Source organism: Oncorhynchus keta, chromosome 31 (genome assembly GCF_023373465.1).
Source record: "Oncorhynchus keta strain PuntledgeMale-10-30-2019 chromosome 31, Oket_V2, whole genome shotgun sequence".
NCBI lineage: Eukaryota > Metazoa > Chordata > Actinopteri > Salmoniformes > Salmonidae > Oncorhynchus > Oncorhynchus keta.
Genome location: NC_068451.1, coordinates 25,045,670 through 25,068,966, shown reverse-complemented (window position 1 = coordinate 25,068,966; position 23,297 = coordinate 25,045,670). Strand labels below are relative to the sequence as shown.

Here is a 23,297-nt window from a genome sequence, read left to right as displayed (position 1 = left end):
TTAGAATTCAAGGCACACTTAACCAGCATGGCTACCACAGCATTCTGCAGCGATACACCATCCCATCTGGTTTGCGCTTAGTGGGACTATAATTAGTTTTTCAACAGGACAATGACCCAAAACACACCTTCAGGCTGTATAAGAGCTATTTGACCAAGAAGGAGAGTGACGGAGTGCTGCATCAGATGCCCTGGCCTCCACAATCACCCGACCTCAACCCAATTGAGATGGTTAGGGATGAGTTGGACCGCAGAGTGAAGGAAAAGCAGCCAACAATTGCTCAGCATATGTGGTTAACTCCTTCAAGACTGTTGGCAAAGCATTCCAGATGAAGTTGGTTGAGAGAATGCCAAGAGTGTGCCAAGCTATCATGAAGGCAAAGGGTGGCTGCTTTGTAGAAATGTAAAATATATTTTGATTTTTTTAACAGTTGTTTTGTTACTACATGATTCCATGTGTTATTTAATAGTTTTGATGTCTTCACTATTATTCTACAATGTAGAAAATATTTAAAAACATAAAGAAAAACCCTTGAATGAGTAGGTGTCCAAACTTTTGACCTTCCCTCGCCCCCTCTCTCCCCTCTCCTCTCTCCTTCCCTCTCCTCTCTCTCTCTCCCTCCCTCTCTTCTTCCCTCTTCCCCTCCTTCCCCTTTTCCCCCCTCTCTCCTTCCCTTTCCTCCCTCTCTCTGGGCGAGTGTAGCTAATAGGAGACATATGTATGGGATGAGTGTGAGACATGAAAGTTGTGTAGCACCAGTGAGCACCATCCCTGTACAGCCAACATTCCAGACCACACTGTAAAAGAAAGAAGGAAACTGATAGGAGGAGCTGGAATCTTATGATTTACTGATGCTGTTAGAAGCTCAGGGCTGAATGTGTTCTAGGCTAAATGTGACAAACGCCTCTGTGCTGTTTAGAATAAATGCTCCTATAGTTTGTATTAATAATATTTCAACCACACAGAGGCAACTTCATCCTCTTCATACAGTACATGTGATGGTGTGACTTACGATTCCCTCTTTATACCAAGTGAAGTTAAAACCATCCAGTATTTACATGGTAATTGCATATGCAGCTGGACCGTACTGTTAACATGCTACGGTCTGACTGTTCACATAAAACTGTTTTACTTTGATCTCTATTTACAGATAGGAACTGACAGTGTGGGTCTTTGCCTTATAGTCTGTTTATAGTGCTGTATAGTCAGCCATGTTACCATTCAGAACAGCTACTGTACTCTGCATTAACCATAGGAATAACATGCATTCAACAAGAGTTCATTAGTAGTAAAGAAGTAAACAGAGGTATATTAGTGTCACAAGTGCTATTAGCCTTCTCCTGCCCTCATGTTGAGCTGAGATATTCCATGGTAAGTTGGTTGTGTGGCGTTTAAAGTCACCTTAGATAAGTATGTCGGCAGCATTCCGTATTGCAGCATCTACAGGACGATCCTGACATTCCATGCTGATGACATCACATCAGGGAGATATTCTTAGAGCCATCCTTCACCAGGGTGAGTGAGAAGGACAATGTCAAAGACGTAGAAATAGGTTGCATAGAATAAACAGATGTCATTTATATGGCCTGTCCATCATTGCAGCTTGGCTAACACACAGAAGTTTCGCCAATCAAATTATTACAGTGTAATTACCATTTTATCATGTAATTTCTTAGTAAATGGACATTTCTGTACCAGGCTTCCCTCGGCGTTCAATCAGGCAAGACGTTCTGTCAATGGTGCTGTCTGTTCTACCGGTAAGTGAACTACTTATGTGATCACAGAGCCATGGACTGACTGACAGGCTGCCTGGATTATATACTAATTGGAGTCACAGGCGTTTCAATGTTTCTTGTTTTTGCCAATCTGGTGAAGTATTCTCAGTGTCAGTCAAAGGGGGAGGGGGAGGGCTGCATGACAATGAAATCTAATAACTACTCCCTTAGTCATTGGAAAACACACATATAAACCCTCCCTCATTAACTCACTCATCCACTCACTCATCCATTCACAAGCTGAGAAATATGCTGACATGGTGCTCCATGTAATTAAGAACAGACTCACTTGCACGTGCGCACACACAAAAACACACACACAGAGACATTTGTGTCTGAGAGAACCGTGAAGGCGACCAACACTACCTCCCAGACTAGCAACAGACACACATACCAGCAACAGGCAGACCAACGAGACAGACAGACAAACCAGTGAGCTGTGTTGACAGAGAAACCGTCTGACAGATACCAGTGTTTGCATCAAGTTGACATGGAGCTGTGCCGGCAGTGTGGAGAAACCTCAGCTGGACAGGAGTCAGACGTCATCTCTGAACAGTCCACTACCTAAAGGACATCGCGCCAACTTGACACAACTTTTGGACACATTGGAGTCAACATGGGCCATCATCCCTGTGAAACGCTTTGACATCTTGTAGAGTCCATGCCTGACGAATTGAGGCTGTTCTGAGTGCAAAAGGGGGTGCAACACGATAATGTACACTCAGCGTATATTCAGTGTGTTACAACAGTTAAGACATAGTCCTGTGTCTTGGTGAGCATTTAGAATTCAGATAGAAGGCCAGGATCACGCAACACTGCCAGAGAGGATAGACAATAGCAGGTAAAGACACTTTAATAAACATTTTATCAACATGTATTTTGTGCCAGTCGGAATGTCTGCAAAGGTGAAACATTTGGGGGTTTTCTGTAGAGTAGAGTAGCCCAAAAACAACCACGAGAGCGTCTGGCCAGGGCTTTGGGGTAGTTCAGATGGAGGGAGTAGAGTAGCCCAAAAACAACCACGAGAGCGTCTGCCCAGGGCTTTGGGGTAGTTCCGATGGAGGGAGTAGAGTAGCCCAAAAACAACCATGAGAGCGTCTGGCCAGGGCTTTGGGGTAGTTCCGATGGAGGGAGTAGAGTAGCCCAAAAACAACCATGAGAGCGTCTGCCCAGGGCTTTGGGGTAGTTCAGATGGAGGGAGTAGAGTAGCCCAAAAACAACCACGAGAGCGTCTGCCCAGGGCTTTGGGGTAGTTCAGATGGAGGGAGTAGAGTAGCCCAAAAACAACCACGAGAGCGTCTGGCCAGGAGCGGGAGTTCGTCATGACGATCTTATCCTCAAGGACAATGGATACATGGGCCGGTCTGATGGGTATACCACCCACCACCTCATTGTGCTGGCCCACCACTGAGAGAATAGAAACTCCATCCAGAATACCAGGGTTGCTGAGTTCTCCCACCGTAATGACAGAGGAAAAAACTAAGTTTAAAAAACACAATAGGAAAGAATGCGTTGATAATGGTACAGGCTGTAAAACCTCTCAGATGTTGAAGACATCAGAACTGTCCTCTCGTAACAACAAAGGGAGACCAGCCAGGACTGCAGAACGGGCCACGGTGATGTTATTTTCTCCGTGTGAAGTGAACTAAAGAGAGCACATTTCACAATGTCAGTTAGCATTTAAATAATCCAGCAAGTTGCGCTCGTCAACCTCAACATAGGAGTAATCTAATCTGGTTCCAGTCACAGCCAATAGCTGAAGCACATGTCCATGTAGTACATGGGTGGCCAATCTTATGCACAAAAAGCAGGTGTGGCTACAGGCTTTTGTTCCAACCAAGCAGTAAACAAAGTATTGGTTGAAGATTAGTTGATCAAGTGAACCAGGTGTGTCACTGCTTGGTTGAAACAAGAGTCTGCAACCACACCAAGATTGTCCATCCCTGATCAAGTGAATCCCACTGACCTGCTCGTTGTACACTCTCAGGATGCTTGAGAATTTCCTCCATGGGTGGTGGACTTCCCCTCCTTCTCCCTGAACAGGGTCAGCAGGCGGGGCGTGTGGTGGCCCAAGGCAGAGTAGAACGTCTGCTGCAGGCTCTGGTTGGTGATTCTCTGAAACTCAGCATGTACCTAAAGGAAAAGACAAAGCACATAGAACATCCCAATTTATGTCAGTCAGGCAAGTTGAGCCTGCCCTGAGAATGTTGTTACTGATAACCATGACTTGTGAGTACAACCAGAAGAACATGTGACATGCATCAAAAAGGTCTGAACTGCAATGGAAATGTAGATTGTTATGAGCACATGACTGGACAAAGACAACTTTTCTTAGTCTGCTTAACCTGGGCTTCGAGGAAGAGTGCTGGTCAGCGTGTTCTGAGATGCTCTACCGTAGGACTGGATTGAACTATTTCTTGGTGTCTGAGAGCAAATGTCTTCTGCATGTGTTGATTGATGAGTGGCAGGTCTAGGTTTTCTTTCATCATCTCGTGGACCATCTCCAGCCTCTGTTTCTCTGTCACTTGGGGACGCTATTAAATTGAAGATTGTCCAAGTCATCCTATCAAGAATGTTGTGTTTTTAATCCCTTGTTATTTTCAGCACCGTTTCATGTCTCAGATATGCACAATTGCCCTCAGAGCAAACTCAACTTCCATCGAGAAAGTGGGTATGACAAATACCTCAGGGCCATCTTCCTAACCGCTCTGGTGGGGCATCCCGCAACTCGGTGGCTGAGAATCCGGTTAAACCGAGGTCTGTAATCACGTCGTATTCGCAAAACTTTCCCCGTAGCCCTAGGAGAAGGCAAGTCTTCAATGGTCTCTAAGTTGAAGAGCTCATTGTTGAAATCAGGGTCTTCATAAAGAAGACTGAAATCAAACTTCAGATGCAGTTTCTCCTTGAGTGTTGATATCAGCTCATTCAGTGAGTCAGGTTGAGAGGGCAGAATCACTTTCTCTATTCTGTTGTCGTTGCTAAATGACAAATGTAAATGTAAATGTAAATGTTGAGGATGACTTTCACTTTGATGGCTTCATTTACTGACCCTTCTGTTTCCATTCGGAATGTGAAATCTGAAGAAAAGAAAGGACACAGCGTCAACAGAACTTAAAGCCATAGACGGTACGATTTCCCTATAATTTCCACGAATAAAATGCCCCTTGATTTCAAAGAGTATTACCTAAAATACAACTAACAACAACCGCACGACTGTGTTACAATAACTTTTTTGCTAAAAGGGATAGCTATATGCCCACTGACCAATGCTATGGCTTGGTGATATGTGTTGAGAGCTTGTCAGTGTGGATACTTGGTCTGGATATTCTTTGGAATCAGACTCCAGCTTTTGAATGTGTTCTTCAACCTCACTGATCCAGTGGGTATCCTCTTCCTCTTTACACTGTGGGCTCTGGGCCCTCCTGTCTTAGACGGAGGTCCCACTCTTGAGTACATGACTGCTGCTGCTCAGGGGCAACCTGCACCAAAGTGATAGTAGCTTCAGCCTGCTGCTGGCAGTCGGACTCTGGAGGGAATGAGAAACAGTTGCACATGTAGATCTGTTAAAGTTGGAATACGTTTTGGTAAAACTGCCACATCTGTTTGGAATATTACAACAACAAAGATGTCACTTCAAACAACAAACATTTTTTTATTCCCTCAGACATCATTGCATGCATGATAGAACAGCTAACTACTACTATTTTTGTTGTATTACTTTGCTCAGCCTGGTCTCAGACTAGACGTAACATAGTAAAAGTACATCCTGGATGTTCAAATAAGTATGATATGTTACATTTGGTATGGTTACATAAGACAGAAGGTTACTTTAAGGCCAAAATGAAAGGAGGGTGGATGGTCAGGGTGGATGGATGGGTGTATAATGGAAACGTCTAATAACCCAAAGGTAGCATGTAGCAACTTTTCAACTACTTACTACTTTGCAACTACTTACTACTTCGTTCTCCTCTTTCATATGGAAAACGTCTAGCTGGTACTCTGTTATCGTTTTTTCAACGACCCCAAATATCTCCTCAGCAGCCGCTGTTCATTTCTGGTTGAGAAATTCTCTCTTCAACTCTCTTTTTGACAGTTTTATTGTTTATTTTCTTCCATGCAAAATTAGTATACACTTCTGCAGAATATAAACACAGAAGCGCATGCCCATCTGTGTAGGGCATCACAAATGATTGACTATCGCCCTCTGCTGGAATGGAATGAGACAGTTTTCTTCTATGATATCATGGCGGTCCGCGAAAACAACCGTTTAAAGTGCATGTCGCCACCTACTGTGCTGGAGAATGCGATCAATCACGGTCTGCCTAATTCTGTACTACCAAGCAAATTCAATTCAATAAAACATTAAATCCCTACTAACTTCTACCCCCTCAAAAAACTGCTACGCCACCACAACCCATTAAACTTGATCTATATCATGCTGATGTAACAGGATAGACTTTACGTCTGTCCCCTCGCCCCGACCTGGGCGCGAACCAGGGACGCTCTGCACACGTCAACAGTCACCCTCGAAGCATCGTTACCCATCGCTCCACAAAAGCTGCGGCCCTTGCAGAGCAAGAGGAACCACTACTTCAAGGTCTCAAAGCAAGTGACGTCACCGATTGAAACGCCACAAGCGCGCACCACCGCTAACTAGCTAGCCATTTCACATCGGCTACACTGAAACAATCCACCCCTAAGATTATTCAGCTATGTCTATGTCTACAACCATTTCAACAGTAACATCTGTTACTCCCAATAACAACTTTTGCCGCATCCACAATAACCTTCAACTTGGCATTTCTGCTTTCCACAACCTAAGTCTTGTTGATAATCTTACCAATGAAAGCTATGAAGTTAACTTCATTCACTATCAAAGTGTCCTTTGACCCAGCACATTTATAAGCACAAGATTTCTGAACAGGTCTCGAAACCATGCCAGGTCCAGTAGAAGCACTAGGACATTAGGTCCACTTAGTGCAGTAAGCTCCGTCACGGAAGCTCCACCATGGAAGCTCCATCATTCCACACTGTAGTTCCACAAATCTGTCTTACAGCCTCTGCATATGATACATCATGACTGATTCTATACCTCTGAGCCTCTCTCTGCACCTGGGATCTACCAAATGCTGCACTATGCCCCCCCCACACACACAATTACCTTCACATTGCTCTCACATTCACTGTAACCATGTTCCCCACATATTTTCTGTCCTTTACCCTGAGCACCTACATGTCCCATTCTTCTGCATTTAAAACACAGCAATTCATATGGGACAAATTCTCTGACATTGAAACTGATGAATCCTTTCTGTACTTGTCTGGGTAAAAACTTCTCAAAAGTCAGCAGCACTGATAAGCTTTCACTTGTTTGACCCTCTTTCCTACCGGTCAATCTTTTGCCCTCAATCACTCTGCTTCCTGTCACATTTCTGTAATATCATCTATGGACATAGATATTGGGACCGCAGTGATGTCTCCCCTCAACCTAGTATTGGCACCAGGGACATTACTTGTAATATTCATCCCATGAAGCTTTCCATCAGGCTACAACAAAATATGAACAATCTACCATTTCCAATGAACTGGGCTAATCTGACTTCACCCATCTCTTTCTGTACTGCATTGGTTAGTTGGATAGGGTGTAAATGAGGCCCTGTGGTCTCATCAAACACAATCACCACTTTCCACTCCCACACATTATTACTCTTGTTTCTTACCTTGGCCCTCTTTATGCTTTCTTTACTAGACCAACCACTGCTTTCAGTGTCAGCTCTATTTTCCCTGTCTTTCCACTACTGACTATTCCTTGACCCGCATCCTCCCACTCCAGACCATCAGAACTGACACCCATTCTGTTCGCATTCCAGCACAACTGTTCCTTCTCCAACCTTTTCTCCATTTCGTCCTCACTACTTGCCTCCTTTTCGGCTGTCAGACTTCCAAACTTCTCTCGCATCAGCAACTCATTCACCCAGTTCTGACTCCACACAGTTCTCCAGGCACGGAGTCATTCAAACAAACCTCAAATCTTGTGCATCACAAAACAACCTCCAAGCGAGCGCTTCCTCCTCCAGCTGACCGAACTCCTCTTGGGACGTCCCTACCCCATGGAGCTTCTCTTCATGCAACAGGGTCTGTGTCCACACCATTATAACTCACTAAATGATTAGTGTGTAGATGCAGCCATTTGATAGACAGCTCAGAGATATTTCCACCGCCTTTACAGAGAATTAAAATAGATTTTATTTAAAGATTATAATATAATATATGCCATTTAGCAGACGCTTTTATCCAAAGCGACTTACAGTCATGTGTGCATACATTCTACGTATGGGTGGTCCCGGGAATCGAACCCACTACCCATGGCCTTACAAGCGCCATGCTCTACCAACTGTGCTACAGAAGGACCGATTGGAGCCTGTGTACTTTTCCTAACACTTGTATTGATTTCATCAGATAATGGTTGCATGGTTGGTTCCCAACATGATCCCGCAATGCTGCCAGAGAAGAGAGAAGCTAAAAAAAGACACATTATCAGCCATTTATTCTGTAGTACTTAATGGATGTCTGGGAATGTACAATATCTGGGTTGGTTGAAAGAAGAAGCTCTCATTTCAGGTGGTATATTTAGATCCCATTGAACATAGCGTAACTGTATCATACCAATTCTCAATACATGTAAATACACATGAAATGAAATATATATTTTTTCCCTTGGTGCATTTTGGCATTAGGCACAGAGGTAAGTATGGAATTTGGTGTATGGAAGATCTTGCCACACTAAGGAACAAACATTCTGAATACTAGGCTGTTTGCAACATCAGGGCAGATGTATTGTGACATATTACCATATATGAACAAGACATATTACTCTAAAGACCAATGAAAGGTTTATATACAGACAGAGAAGTGGATCACACCATGTCCTCTGTGTCATCCTATAACTAATGAGCAGGGACTCCTGTTGCTCAGAAACCCACTAACTGCTCTCTGTTAGAACATGATATTAATCAGAGAGCAGTGTCCTGAGGAGGGCTATGTCCTTATTCTCCTCTCACATGTCTCTCAGTCTGCTGTCTGATTCTCTCCCCACACACAGGGAACAGTCATGTGTTCACCTCTTTGTAAACCCTCTTCACGTGGCTCTGTATGGTCTGAAACCATTGTGGCATTGGCCACATTCATGGCACCTATAGGTTTGTGAGCTGTGTGATGCTTCTTCAACATACTTGATGTGGTAAAGCATTTTCTACACACAGGACACATGTATGGCTTCTCCCCTGTGTGAGTCCTCATGTGCACTATCAGAGATGTATTCTGGCTGAAACATTTGCCACAATCCTGGCATTGATGTGGTTTCTCCCCTGTGTGGCTCCTCATATGTAAGTTTAGGTGTCCACGCTGAGTAAATCCTTTGCCACAATCATGACAGTGAAACGGCTTCTCCCCTGTATGACTCCTCAAATGCCTTTTCAGGAAAGTATCCCAAGCAAAATATTTACCACAAATATGACAACACTTTGCTCCAATGTGAGTTTGTAGGTGATCTATCATACCTTCTGTGGACTGACAGAATTTTCCACACACACCACAAAGATGTTCTTTATCCTGTGTGTGCGCTTGCACATGATTTAATAAAGACGCCATGGAGTCAAATTGCTTTCCACATACCTTACAACTAGGAGCAGCATCCCAGCTTACACTGGGTCTCGAGTGTGATTTTAGATGGTTCAATTTCCTGTCCTTAACACCATGAAAACTTTGTCCTTTTACGGTCTTTGTTCTCTTTGATTTGAGTGGCTTTAACATTAGACCTGACAGAGGTCCTCCACTCTCCATCCTGTCAATATGTCCTCTGTTTTCACTCTGAGCTGCAGAACACTCTGTATCTACTGCAGAGAAGGGCTGAGACTCTCTGGTTGGTTCTGATACACTATAGTCTTCTACATAAGGTTCTGTTTTGATCTGTTCAGTTGAGGTGCTGGGTAGAGAGTATCTCTCTTCAAGTGAGGACTGAGTTGGGTCCTGATAATAGTCACTTGATACACAGCCGTAAGAATTTATAAACTCGTTGAAGTGATTCTCATCCTCCTGACTGGTCCTTGGTTCATTCTGTTCATCTTTCATCCGTGTGGGTTCTGGGTCCTTCTGCCCCAGACTGGGGCTCCACTCCTGCTGCTCATCAGACACGGTGACAGTGAGCTGCTGGGGGTCTGGAGATAATGGGGGGGAAAACTCAAAAGCTGACTTGAGACGTAGCTAGGCTTACAATCATTATATTTTTTACAGAACTTGGTTTTGTAAATACTCTACAACATTAATTAAATTGAAAGCTAATCGTAATTCATATGAAATTAACGTTATTAAAACAAACACCTGCTCGTCTGTGTAACTTGATCTGTGGCTTAGAACGAATATCCAGCATGCTCCGTAGACGCCTGTTCTCCTCCTTTGTGTGAGAGACCTCCTCCTGGTACTCTGCTATCGTTTCTTCAACGACACCAAATATCTCTTCAGCTGCCGCTATCAATCTCTGGTTGAGAAACACTCTCAAGTACTCCATTTTAGACATTTTTTGAGAAGAAAAGCTGTCTCGCTTGCCAAGTTAGCCAGCGAGCTACCAACGTAAACAAAGTAAACAAGACAAAGAGCGCTGTCAGTCTTTGTGGGTGCACGGTATAATACATTTTGCATTGTCGCCCCCTACTGGAGCGGCAGGCACAGGTCGTCGCGATCCTGCAGGTGACGCCGGCTGTGCTGCTTTTGAGAAGAGGGCTGATTATTAATAGGCAAAATGAATGAATCTCTAATCCCTTTTCATACTAATCATTGATCAGATTGAATAAGTATTTCCCAATCTATTCTTGGAGGTCCTCCAGTGTGTGCATTTCTATTAAAGCCCAGCACATGTAATAGACTGCAGAGCTGGTGGTGCTGCTACAGCACAACTGGTGCAAATCTGAAGTTTAGATCAATCATTGCCTCCCTAGATCACAAAAGTACACAAAAATAAAATACACCGTAATGTTATCACTAATTCAACATTCTCATGTCTGCAATTAATTCAAGGAAGAGAAGAGGAGTAATGTATAGTGCCTTCAGAAAGTATTCACAACCCTTGACTTATTCCACATTGTGTTGTTAGTCTGAATTCAAAATGTATCTAAAAAAATACAATCTCACCCATCTACACACAGTACCTCATAATGACAAAGTGAAAATATGTTTTTAGAAATACATAAATATCTCATTTAAATAAGTATTCACACCACTGAGTCAATACTTTGTAGTAGCACCTTTGGAGGTGATTACAACTTTGAGTTGTCTTGGGTATGTCTGTATCAGCTTTGCACATCTGGATTTGGGGGTTTTCTCAAGCTCTGTTTAGTTACATGGGGAGCGGCGATGAACAGCAATCTTCAAGTCTTTCCACAGATTTTCAATGGGATTCAAGTTTGGGCTTCGGCTGGGTGACTCAATAACTTTTATTGTTCTGAAGCCATTCCAATGTTGCTTTGGCTGTATGCTTAGGTTCACTGTCCTGTTGGAATGCAAATCTTCACCCCAGTCCAAAGTCATTTGCACTCTGATCAGGTTCTCATTAAGTATTTGCCTGTATTTGGCTCCATTCATTGTTTCATCTATCCTTGCCAGTCTTCCAGTCCCTGCTGCTGAAAAGCATCCCCATAGCATGACGCTGCCCCCACCATGCTTCACAGTAGGGACGGTGTTAGACGGGTGATGAGCTGTGTCTGGTTTTCTCCAGACATCGAGCTTTGCATTCAGGCCAAAGTGTTCAATTTGTCACACCAGACCACAGAACCTTTTGCCTTATGATCCGTCTTTCACATTCCTTTTTTTGCAAACTCCAGGCATGCCGTCATGTGCCTTTTTCTCAGGAGTGGCTTCCATCTGGCCACTCTCCCATAAAGCCCAGATTGGCGAAGTGCTGTAGAGACTGTTGTCCTTCTGGCAGGTTCTCCCATCACAGCCAAGGAACTCTGAGTGGTCATTGTGTTCTTGGTCACCTCCCTGACCAAGGTCCTACTTGCCCGGTTTCTCCGTTTGGTTGGAAGGCAAGCTCTAGGCAGAGTCTGGGTAGTTCCACATTCTTTTCAATTTCCCAACGATGGACACCACTGAGCTCTCAGAAACTTTCAACACTCTAGACATTGTTTTATACCCTTCCCCAGCTATATGCCTCATCACAATTGTATCTCAGAGAACTACAGAGTTCCTTGGACTTCATGGTATAGATTCTGCTTTGACACGCACTTCTTCTTTAAGTTTTTATTGGCGAATCGCAACCAACTGGCAGGTTCAATACACCACCACCTACTGTTCTGGAGTGTGAGGCCGATATATACCACTATATTCTCTCAACTAACCCTGAACTTCTAATAAAATAAAACAATTCCCTACAAACCTCACTACTCCCGTTATCCCCACATAAAATACCACCTTCTCCCTATTCCAGTCCAACCTCTCTGACCCTGTCAAACAACCTCTCCCTTTCTACATCACACATCACACAAAATAATATGTTCCATTTCCTCTACCATACAGCCATTACACATTCCAGTACCATGCTTCCCTATCAATTTCCAAGAGGAATTCAATTCCGTATGCCCTAATCTGATCCTACACAACATAACTTCCTCTCTTCTGTTCCCATTATATGACACTATCTCCAGTACAGATTTCCGTGTACTATAAACATGTCTGCCCTTACCCATCCCATTGTCTCTGCCAGCAATCTAACCCATTTTTCAGAATCAATGTTTTAATTTCCTCTCTACCCAACTGCACCTGTATATCCACAATATTATTTTCACTGCTTTTTTGGCTATTATATCTACTATATAATTTCCATTAACTCCTTTATGAGCTGGAATCCAACAGAACTGAATGTCAATACCATTTATTTAAGCCCAACAACAGCAGCATTATTTCTACCCATAAATCCTCATGTTCTGACTTTCAAATCAAAATCACATTTTATTTGTCACAAACACACCTTTAGCACGTTATTGTGGATGTAGCGAAATGCTTTCCAGATCTTAAACTACACAAAACAGACATAGAATCCAAACATGTTGCTATTCTTCCTGGTTGGAGCTCTATCCATTGCAATCCAACAATTATCACATCTATTTCTGTTGAATCTACAGATAAATCATTTGTTAGCCTCTTGCAGAGATTAACATCGAACTCAGTAATAAATGCACCTGATGCTGTCTTCCCATTCATGGGATCCTTTGAACCATCTGTATGCACTGCAAGACAAGAATAAAACTGATCAGTAATATATTGATCCACTATTGTTGCTACATGATCTTCTTCACGCCACCGTTTCTTTTCTTCGATCAGGCTAAAAATCGACATGTGGTCTTGTATAAAACCACAGTAACACATTTCCTATTGCCACAGATGGCTCTATAACAAGTTCCCTGGTGTCCATCTTTATAAACCCCTTTTCCAAATCTCTGGGTCAAAACCCCTCTTTTGATATCTTTCATATTACCAGCAGTCTTCCAATACTGTCAGTGTAGGATGATCTCCCATACTACCCTTCAGTCTTGCCCAGTACGCCAGGGTACACTTAACTCTAAGGGTTAGTGGCATTTCCCCATTATCTACTTGTAAAGCCTCAACCGGTGTAGTTTTAAATGCACCATCGCACAGCCTGAGTGCCCTAGATTGCCTATCTGCCCTCTCTGACATGCACTGTCAACTGTGTTGCCTTATATAGACAGGTGTGTTTCTTTCTAAATCATGTCTGAACAATTGAATTGGACACAGCTGGACTCCAAGTTGTAGCGACAGTTCAAGGATGATCAAAGGAAATTGGATGCACCTGAGCTAAGGGGTATGCATATGTCAATGAGATATTTCTGCAATTCATTTTCAATACATTTCTTAAAACATGTTTTCACTTTGTTATTATGGGGTATTGTGTGTAGATGGGTGAGGAAAAATATGAATCAACTTTGAATACAGGCTGTAACAGAACAAAATGTGGAATAAGTCAAGGGGTATGAATACTTTCTGAAGGCACTGTATTTCATAGAAATAAAGCCAGTCGATTCAGATAAATACATGTTTTAATGCACCTCTTGTACGGTCTGAAACACTCTCCCTACACAGGAAACTACTGCCGTGTTGTCAGGAGGATTTTCATCAGGTTGTTATTATGGTTTCTCCCTCTTGTGAATGTTCTCAGACCTTCTAGGGGACTTCATCCATTTGAAGCATTTAGCAGCAATCAAATCAAAACATTTTCTTCGTGACACTTTGTAAGCAACAGGTGTAGACTAACAGTGAAACATAATTGCACTGTCTTACCCAGAGAAACGTACAGTCAGTGTATTCAAAACAGGTAAAACAACCACATTAACAGTCACTGGAATAAAAACATTACCTCAATAAAGCGGCTGAGTGAAACATGTATCGTAAACAAGGTCTACAGTCAGTATTTTCTACACTAAAGTATTCTGTGCATTGTCATTATATGTCCTCCCAAACATCCAGTCTATGCAAAGCCTCTGCCAGTCACTGCAGTGAAGTCTTCTCTTCCATGTGAAATCTCATGCCAGGTTGACTGGGTGCTAGTGCTGAAATACATGTCACAAAGATGGCAATGATGTGGGTTTTCCCATGTGGATCTTCATGTGTAGTTTCCGGTGATAATTCTGCTTGAATCCTTGGCCACAATACTGGCACTTATATGGTTTCACCCCTGTATGAGTCCTCATGTGGACTGTCAGATCAGGGTTTCTGTTGAAACATTTGCCACAAACAGGGCAGCGATGTGGTTTCTCCCCAGAGTGGCTCTTCATATGCACAGCCAGGTGTCCACTCTGACTGAATCCTTTGCCACAATCATGACAGTGAAACGGCTTCTCCCCTGTATGACTCCTCAAATGCCTTTTCAGGAAAGTATCCCAAGCAAAACATTTACCACAAACACGACAACACTTTGCTCCAATGTGAGTTTGTAGGTGATCTATCATACTTTCTGTGGACTGACAGAATTTTCCACACACACCACAAAGATGTTCTTTATCCTGTGTGTGCGCTTGCACATGATTTAATAAAGACGCCATGGAGTCAAATTGCTTTCCACATACCTTACAACTAGGAGCAGCATCCCAGCTTACACTGGGTCTCGAGTGTGATTTTAGATGGTTCAATTTCCTGTCCTTAACACCATGAAAACTTTGTCCTTTTACGGTCTTTGTTCTCTTTGATTTGAGTGGCTTTAACATTAGACCTGACAGAGGTCCTCCACTCTCCATCCTGTAAATATGTCCTCTGTTTTCACTCTGAGCTGCAGAACACTCTGTATCTACTGCAGAGAAGGGCTGAGACTCTCTGGTTGGTTCTGATACACTATAGTCTTCTACATAAGGTTCTGTTTTGATCTGTTCAGTTGAGGTGCTGGGTAGAGAGTATCTCTCTTCAAGTGAGGACTGAGTTGGGTCCTGATAATAGTCACTTGATACACAGCCGTAAGAATTTATAAACTCATTGAAATGATTCTCATCCTCCTGACTGGTCCTTGGTTCATCTTGTTCATCTTTCATCCGTGTGGGTTCTGGGTCCTTCTGCCCCAGACTGGGGCTCCACTCCTGCTGCTCAGGGGAAACCACCTCATCAGACACGGTGACAGTTAGCTGCTGGAGGTCTGGAGAGGAGAGAGGGATGAAATAGAAAATTCAAGAGCTGAATTGACGTACCCAGCTAACAACAAAATGTTCCCACACCTTATTTTGATATTTCCTTAAGCATCGCATTCGGTCATTAACTAAGGTTTTCTTAGGAATGTTCCTGGGATGTGCAAGGCATGTTTCCAAGAGACCATTCCATTAATGTCAAATAGAACATACCCAGAACATGGTTACCATGTTCTCAGAACGTAATATATTAATGTTCTAGACATGTTTCATGGGAATTTTGCAAGAACATTCATGTCTCCAGTTTTCTGCTGGTTAGGAGAATATTTCATCAATGTCCCACCAAACATACACAGAACATGGTTGTCATGTTCTCAGAACATGAGATATTAATGTTCGAGACATGTTTAATAGGAACCTTGCAAAAACATTTGTGTCCACAATATAAAATGTTTTACACATCACGTCTTGTTACTGTTGCCAAGCCAATTAAGGCCCTGATTGGTGAACAACTGATTCATTCAAATCTTTGTCTGTTGGCAAGGTTAGGGAAACTCATACAGAGTACTTTTAAAACACTGTGTTTTAAACTTCCATTTTTGACATACATAATTACATTGTGCATGTTCAATTAATCAGGAAGTATTATTCAACATGTCCACACCTGGGATTTGAACTCTTAACCCCTTAATTCACAGTACTCCAATCTTCCTGCTACACCATCATGTCTGTGTAAAGTAGGCTGTCAGTTCATCTGATTGATCTCTTATTTATTTTCTTATTCCAGCAATTTAAAGGCTTTCTCTATAGTTGCCTAATATTGATGGGTCATATTAACCTGTTTTAATGATACTTCTGAATCACTATGATCAATAAAATGTTTTCTTGGGTGTACTTTTAACAGAGATTTACTTCAAACATGGGTGTGTTGTAACTGTTGCTAAATAAAGACTAACATATTGCTAAGAATGTGAGAGTAGGTTGACTCTCCTGCGGTTCTCAAACCAAGGTCACTAGCACCAATGACGAACAACTTAACGACTGTCCCAATGAGGGTTATTTCTAGGGCAGGGCTCTCCAACCCTGTTCCTGGAGAGCTACCCGCCTCTAAGTTCACTCCAACCCCAGTTGTAACTAACCTGATTCAGTGTATCCACCAGCTAATTATGATAATCAGGTGTGCTATATTATTGTTGGAGTGAAAACCTACAGGATGGTAGCTCTCTAGGAACAGAGCTGGATAGCCATGCTCTGGGGCATGAACTCATTGGGAAAGGGGGATTCCTAGTCTGTTGTACAATTGAATGCCTTCTACTGAAATGTGTCTTCCGCATTTAACCCAACACCTCTGAATCAGAGGGGTGCAGGGGGCTGCCTTAATCAACATCCAGGTCTTTGGTACCCAGAGAACAGTGGGTTAACTGCCTTGCTCAGGGGCAGAGCCACAGATTTTTACCTTGTCAGTTCGGGGATTCGATCCAGCAACCTTTTAGTTACTGACTCAACACTCATCAATAGTTAGGCCCTGTCAAGAAGAAACCCTAACCCTCCTCCCGAGACACTTGAGTAGACCTGAAACAACTTGATATGTGTAAGCAATAGGGTGAATTAACTTTGAAGTACACTCAATACAAACATATTGATCCTAGTGATTGAGGAGTATCGTTAAAACAGGTTAATATGCTGCACAAACATTAGATAATATAGAAAGCCCTTCAATTGTTGAAATAAGTCAATCAAATCAATGAGAGAATAGTCAAATTAACTGATAACTGACACAGACATGGTGGCGTAGCAGGAAGATTTGATTGCCATGAACAAATCGGTTGCGAGTTCAAATCCCACATGTTGCATAATAATTACTACAAATCAACATGCACAATGTAATCATGCATGTCAAATGTGGTAGTTGAAAATAGTGTGTTAAAAGCACTGTGGGTGTGTGAGTAACCTTAACTTTGCCAAAAGACAAAGAGCTGTGAACGGATTACCAATCAGGGTCTTAATGGGCTTGGCAACAGTAACAAGGTGTGATGTGTAATGTTTTTTTGGGGGAGAACGTTTCTTTCGGGAAAAATCAGGCGACATACTGACAACTGATACACAGAAATGTTATTGCAATGTTCCCATGAAATGTGTCTAGAACATGAACATCTTACATTCTGAGAACTTGGCACCATGTCCTGTGTAGAATTTGTGGGACGTTGCTGCAATAGTTTCCTAACCATCCGAAAACCTGACAGAAATATTTTTTGCAACGTACCATAAAGCGCGTCTAGAACATTGTTATATATTCTGATAACATTGTAACGACGTTCTTGATAAGATCTGTGTGACATTAAAAAGAGAATGTTCTAACTTTAACACCAAAACATGCTAACGGGTTCTCAGAATGTCTTTGCTAACAAAGATAGAATGTTTCCATAACTAAAGGAAAACTAGAAAATCAAACTTGGGACGATTAGGGTAACATAAAAAAAAGAATCTCCCTATAATTGTTTGCCAGGTAGTTAGATGGGTTTAAGATTGAGTATTCTTCTTACAGATATTGGAACCATCTACACTCAACATGTTATTACATTGATAGCTTATCGTGTCTCATATTAAATGAATGTTGAAAATGCAAACACACCTTGTCTATGTAACTTGATATCTGGCTTAGTACGGATATCGAGCGTGAGCCGTAGACGACTGTTCTCCTCCCTTGTGCGAGAAACCTCTTCATTGTACCTTGCTAGGGTTTCTTCAACGACACCAAATATCTCATCAGCTGCCGCTATCAATCTCTGGTTTAGAAACATTCTCAATAACTCTATTTTAGACATTTGTAGAGAAGGAAAGTTGGCTAGATAGCTACCAAGTCGAAAATATAAAGAGCGCTGAGGCGAAGCGAGAGGTTTCACTCTCCCCTCACTCTGTCCAAAACAAGCCCAATGCGTTTACATGGGCTTATTATTATTTTTTTTACCCAAGGTCGTCGCCTACCTTCCCATTGTTAGGGCGGAGATATGAGCATCTCGTCATTATATAGTCTTTGTGCGTGCACGACATAATACATTTTGCACTGTCGTCCCCTGCTGGAGCGGAAGGCGCAGGTCGTGAAGCTCCTGCAGTTTGCACTAGTATATTCTGCCTTTGAGAAGAGGACACTGATTACTGAGCAAAATTAATTAATCTCTCGTCATTAATCAGATTGAATAAGTATATCCCAATCTATTGTTGGAGTTCCTCCAGTGTCTGTACATTTCTATTCTAATCCTGCAAATAGACCTAAATGTGAAAGACTGCAGAGCTGGTGGCACTGCTCCAGCACTACTGGTGCAAATCTGAAGTTTAGATTAATAATTGCCTCCCTAGATCACAAAAGTACATAAAAAATAGAATATACCATAATGCTATCACTAATCCAACATTCTCATGTCTGTAATTAACTAAAGAAAGAAGAGGGATATATTTCATAGAAATAAAGAATGACAGCAGATTTAGGGAATTAGATGTTTTAATGCACTTCCTTGTGTTGTCTGAAAGACTCTCCCTACACGGGGCGACTGTCACGGTGTCATGAGGTTTTTTGTCGGGTTGTCATTATGTTTTCTCCCTCTTGTGAATGTTCTTCTCGTATCTTCTAGGGGAGTTCACCCATTTTAAGCATTTAGCAGCAATCATTGCATTATGTATGTTTTTCATAAAACAATTATATGGTTTCTCTCCTGTGTCAATTGGACTTCTTGCATTTACATTTTGGTCATTTAGTTGACACTCTTACCCAGAGCAACTTACAATTAGTGATTTCAAAACAGGTAAAACAACCACATTAACAGTCACTGCAAGTAACATATTTCCTCAATAAAGCGTCTGAGTGAAACTTGTATCACAAACAAGGTCTACAGTCAGTATTTTCTACACTAAAGTATTCTGTGCATTGTCATTATATGTCCTCCCAAACATCCAGTCTATGCAAAGCCTCTGCCAGTCACTGAAGTGAAGTCTTCTCTTCCATGTGAAATCTCATGCCAGGTTGACTGGGTGCTAGTGCTGAAATACATGTCACAAAGATGGCAATGATGTGGGTTTTCCCATGTGGATCTTCATGTGTAGTTTCCGGTGATAATTCTGCTTGAATCCTTGGCCACAATACTGGCACTTATATGGTTTCACCCCTGTATGAGTCCTCATGTGGACTGTCAGATCAGGGTTTCTTATGAAACATTTTCCGCATAAACGACAGCAAAATGGCCTCTCCCCTGTGTGAATCTTCATGTGTGTGTTCATATAAGGTTTACTGCTGAAACATTTCCCACAAACAGGGCAGCAATGCGGTTTCTCACCAGAGTGGCTCTTCATATGTACAGCCAGGTTTCCACTCTGACTGAATCCTTTGCCACAAAACTGGCAGCGGTACGGTCTCTCCCCTGTATGAATCCTCTTGTGTGCTGTGAGATCTGGATTTTTTCTGAAACACTTGCCACAATCAGGACAGCGAAACGATTTCTCCCCTGGGTGAATCTTCATATGATCATTCAGCTCAGCACTTCCAGGGAAAAATGTACCACAAACATGACAAACTTTAGCTCCAACGTGGGTTTCTAGATGATCTAACATGCTTTCTGTGGACTCTAAGTGTATTCCACACACACCACATAGACATTCTTTGTCCTGTGCATGCTTTCTTGCATGATTCACTAAAGAAGCTAAGTAGGAGAAATACATTCCACAAAATTTACAGTGGATATAGGCACTTTGTTTTCTTACTGTCTGTAATCTCTTTGATGGTGATCTCTTGGATTTAAGTGGCTTTGAACCTGACAGAGGTCTACACTCTACCCCTTTGACACATTTAATGTTTTTACTCTGAGCTGCAGAAGACTCTAGATTTTCTGCAAATAGGGGCTGAGGCTCACGGGATGGTTCTGATACTCCATTGTCTTCTGCATCAAGTTCTGATTTGATCTGTATCATGTTCTGTTCAGTTAAGGTGCTGGGTAGAGAGTAGTTCCTCTGTGCAGTTGAGGTGCTGGGAAGACAGTACGTCTCTTCATAGTCTTCACTTTGGGTTTCATAAAGAAGTGAGGACTGAGTCAGGTCCTGGTGGTTGTAGTCATTTTTCAAAGATGACTCTAGTTCCTCCGGTTCCTCTTTTATCTGTATGTAATGTGGGTCTTCCTTCCCCAGCCTGGGGCTCCACTCCTGCTCACAGTGTTGCTGCTCAGGGAGAACCTCCTTTTCAGATACAGGGTGGTGGGTGGACTGTTGGATGTCTGGAGGGAAGGATAGAGAATGAAATAAAACATCTAAAACGTTGACATGAATAGTATTCTAGTTAGACAGCTAGCTAGGAATGTAGATAGATACTAACATAGCTACATTGTCATTTTGTCGATAAATCCTGACATTTATCACTTGACATATGCAAAGAACGTTTAAAATATAACAGCAAGCAGCCTCAGTCACACACCTATTCTGTGTAATAGTATATCTGGTTTAATAACTACATCGAGCATGCTACGCAGACGGCTGTTCTCTTCCTGGTACTCTGCTATCGTTTCTTCAATGACGCCGAATATCTCCTCAGCTGCCATTGTCAATCTCTGGCTGAGAAACACTCTCAACAACTGTATATTAGACATTTTTTTTAGGAAAAAAGTTGTGTCAGCTTGCTAACGGATAATGACAGGAACATTTACAGCAACATAGCGTAGACACTGTATGGGGTTAACAAAGGAGGGCGTTCCTTTGAGCACGACGGCAAACACATTTTGCACTATCGCCACCTGCTGGAACGGAATGCGACTTCGGTGCTTCAAATTGTTGTCCTTTTGGAACAGGAAACATAGTAAGTAAGTCAGTTGTATGGGGTCAATTTCACGCCATATGTATTGAATTAAAAATAAAATAAATCGTGAACATTAAACATAAAGTTGAGAATGTAAACATATTTTCGAGGACGGGTGAAATAATGGGATGTTGAAATCAAAAAACAAACAATTGAAAGCAAAATGTATAGCATTGTAAACAAAAATCAGACATCAAAAGCAAAACCCAAAAACGTGTAAGCAAATTATTTTAAAGCGAGAGCAAAACTCTATGACAAATTATACAATATATATGTATATATATTTCAAAACGAATGCAAAAATCGTTTTCTGTTAAACTTTCCCGGCAACCAATTATATGGAATACATTTTGCCTACGCTCTTGCCTGCATGGACTACGTTTTGGTTACGCGACTCGTATCTTTGCTTTCACTGCCAGTCTTTTCGATTGCGAGTTTTGGCATTATTTTTCCGTGAAGGGCGTGTTTTAGAGGAAGGCTTAAACAATGAGTCTCCATTTTTTATTTTATTTAACCAGGTAAGAAAGTTGAGAACAAGTTCTCATTTACAACTGCGACCTGGCCAAGATAAAGCAAAGCAGTTTGACACATACAACAACACAGAGTTACACATGGAGTAAAACAAACATACAGTCAATAATACAGTAGAAAAATAAGTCTATACATGATGTGAGCAAATGAGGTGAGATAAGGGAGGTAAAGGCAAAAAAAAAGGCCATGGTGGCGAAGTAAATACAATATAGCAAGTAAAACACTGGAATATTAGATTTGCAGTGGAAGAATGTGCAAAGTAGAAATAAAAATAATGGGGTACGAAGGAGCAAAATAAATAAATAAATACAGTAGGGGAAGAGGTAGTTGTTTGGGCTAAATTATAGATGGGCTATGTACAGGTGCAGTAATCTGTGAGCTGCTCTGACAGCTGGTGCTTAAAGCTAGTGAGGGAGATAAGTGTTTCCAGTTTCAGAGATTTTTGTAGTTCATTCCAGTCATTGGCAGCAGAGAACTGGAAGGAGAGGCGGCCAAAGGAAGAATTGGTTTTGGGGGTGACCAGAGAGATATACTGTACCTGCTGGAACGCGTGCTACAGGTAGGTGCTGCTATGGTGACCAGCGAGCTGAGATAAGGGGGGACTTTACCTAGCAGGGTCTTGTAGATGACCTGGAGTGGTAGGTAGTATATGGGGCTTTGGTGACAATATGGTTGGCACTGTGATAGACTGCATCCAATTTATTGAGTAGGGTATTGGAGGCTATTTTGTAAATGACATCGCCGAAGTCGAGGATCGGTAGGATGGTCAGTTTTACGAGGGTATGTTTGGCAGCATGAGTGAAGGATGCTTTGTTACAAAATAGGAAGCCAATTCTAGATTTAACTTTGGATTGGAGATGTTTGATGTGAGTCTGGAAGGAGAGTTTACAGTCTAACCAAACACCTAGGTATTTGTAGTTGTCCACGAATTCTAAGTCAGAACCGTCCAGAGTAGTGATGCTGGACAGGCGGGCAGGTGCAGGCAGCGATCGGTTGAAGTGCATGCATTTAGTTTACTTGTATTTAAGAGCAGTTGGAGGCCACGGAAGGAGAGTTGTATGGCATTGAAGCTCACCTGGAGGGTTGTTAACACAGTGTCCAAAGAAGGGCCAGAAGTATACAGAATGGTGTCGTCTGCGTAGAGGTGGATCAGAGACTCACCAGCAGCAAGAGCGACATCATTGATGTATACAGAGAAGAGAGTCGGCCCAAGAATTGAACCCTGTGGCACCCCCATAGAGACTGCCAGAGGCCCGGACAACAGGCCCTCTGATTTGACACACTGAACTCTATCAGAGAAGTAGTTGGTGAACCAGGTGAGGCAATCATTTGAGAAACCAAGGCTATCGAGTCTTCCGATGAGGATGTGGTGATTGACAGAGTCGAAAGCCTTGGCCAGGTCAATGAATACGGCTGCACAGTATTGTTTCTTTTCGATGGCGGTTAAGATATCATTTAGGACCTTGAGCGTGGCTGAGG

The 23,297-nt window shown here is 42.3% G+C and overlaps 3 protein-coding genes across 4 annotated transcripts; all 3 read right to left on the bottom strand.

The window, feature by feature from the left end:
* Positions 1-828: 828 nt before the first annotated feature.
* On the bottom strand, positions 829-10,437 carry LOC118380824 (zinc finger protein 37 homolog). Of its 2 annotated transcripts, XM_035767795.2 has the most exons (4): positions 10,155-10,437; positions 9,450-9,991; positions 3,742-3,908; positions 829-3,420 (listed from the first exon to the last, which is right to left on the bottom strand). In XM_035767795.2, exons 1-3 carry the CDS (start codon positions 10,348-10,350, stop codon positions 3,759-3,761), a joined length of 888 nt encoding a protein of 295 aa, XP_035623688.2. In that variant the 5' UTR covers positions 10,351-10,437; the 3' UTR covers positions 829-3,420; positions 3,742-3,758. The 2 variants fall into 2 exon arrangements, with proteins under 2 accessions (XP_035623688.2, XP_035623687.2); XM_035767794.2 differs by lacking the exons at positions 829-3,420; positions 3,742-3,908 and having other exon boundaries at positions 8,306-9,991; positions 10,155-10,436.
* A 3,427-nt stretch (positions 10,438-13,864) lies between these two features.
* On the bottom strand, positions 13,865-18,441 carry LOC118367880 (zinc finger protein ZFP2-like). The gene is made up of 2 exons (XM_052489235.1): positions 18,087-18,441; positions 13,865-15,465 (listed from the first exon to the last, which is right to left on the bottom strand). The coding sequence occupies exons 1-2, from the start codon at positions 18,277-18,279 to the stop codon at positions 14,405-14,407; spliced, it is 1,254 nt and encodes a 417-aa protein (XP_052345195.1). The 5' UTR covers positions 18,280-18,441; the 3' UTR covers positions 13,865-14,404.
* A 476-nt stretch (positions 18,442-18,917) lies between these two features.
* LOC118380821 (zinc finger protein OZF-like) lies at positions 18,918-21,219 on the bottom strand. Its single transcript, XM_035767792.2, has 2 exons — positions 20,910-21,219; positions 18,918-20,712 (listed from the first exon to the last, which is right to left on the bottom strand). The coding sequence occupies exons 1-2, from the start codon at positions 21,079-21,081 to the stop codon at positions 19,502-19,504; spliced, it is 1,383 nt and encodes a 460-aa protein (XP_035623685.2). The 5' UTR covers positions 21,082-21,219; the 3' UTR covers positions 18,918-19,501.
* Between the last annotated feature and the right edge of the window lie 2,078 nt (positions 21,220-23,297).

Bases quoted from the DNA above. Each gene is read 5' to 3' on its own strand.
- LOC118380824 (XM_035767794.2), bottom strand. From the start codon at position 10,350: ATGTCTAAAATGGAGTACTTGAGAGTGTTTCTCAACCAGAGATTGATA. The intron at 9,992-10,154 runs GTGTTTGTTTTA...CATTATCTCCAG, and splicing joins CAAGTTACACAGACGAGCAG to ACCCCCAGCAGCTCACTGTC.
- LOC118367880 (XM_052489235.1), bottom strand. From the start codon at position 18,279: ATGTCTAAAATAGAGTTATTGAGAATGTTTCTAAACCAGAGATTGATA. The intron at 15,466-18,086 runs GTGTGTTTGCAT...TCTCCTCTCCAG, and splicing joins TATCAAGTTACATAGACAAG to ACCTCCAGCAGCTAACTGTC.
- LOC118380821 (XM_035767792.2), bottom strand. From the start codon at position 21,081: ATGTCTAATATACAGTTGTTGAGAGTGTTTCTCAGCCAGAGATTGACA. The intron at 20,713-20,909 runs GTGTGTGACTGA...CCTTCCCTCCAG, and splicing joins TATACTATTACACAGAATAG to ACATCCAACAGTCCACCCAC.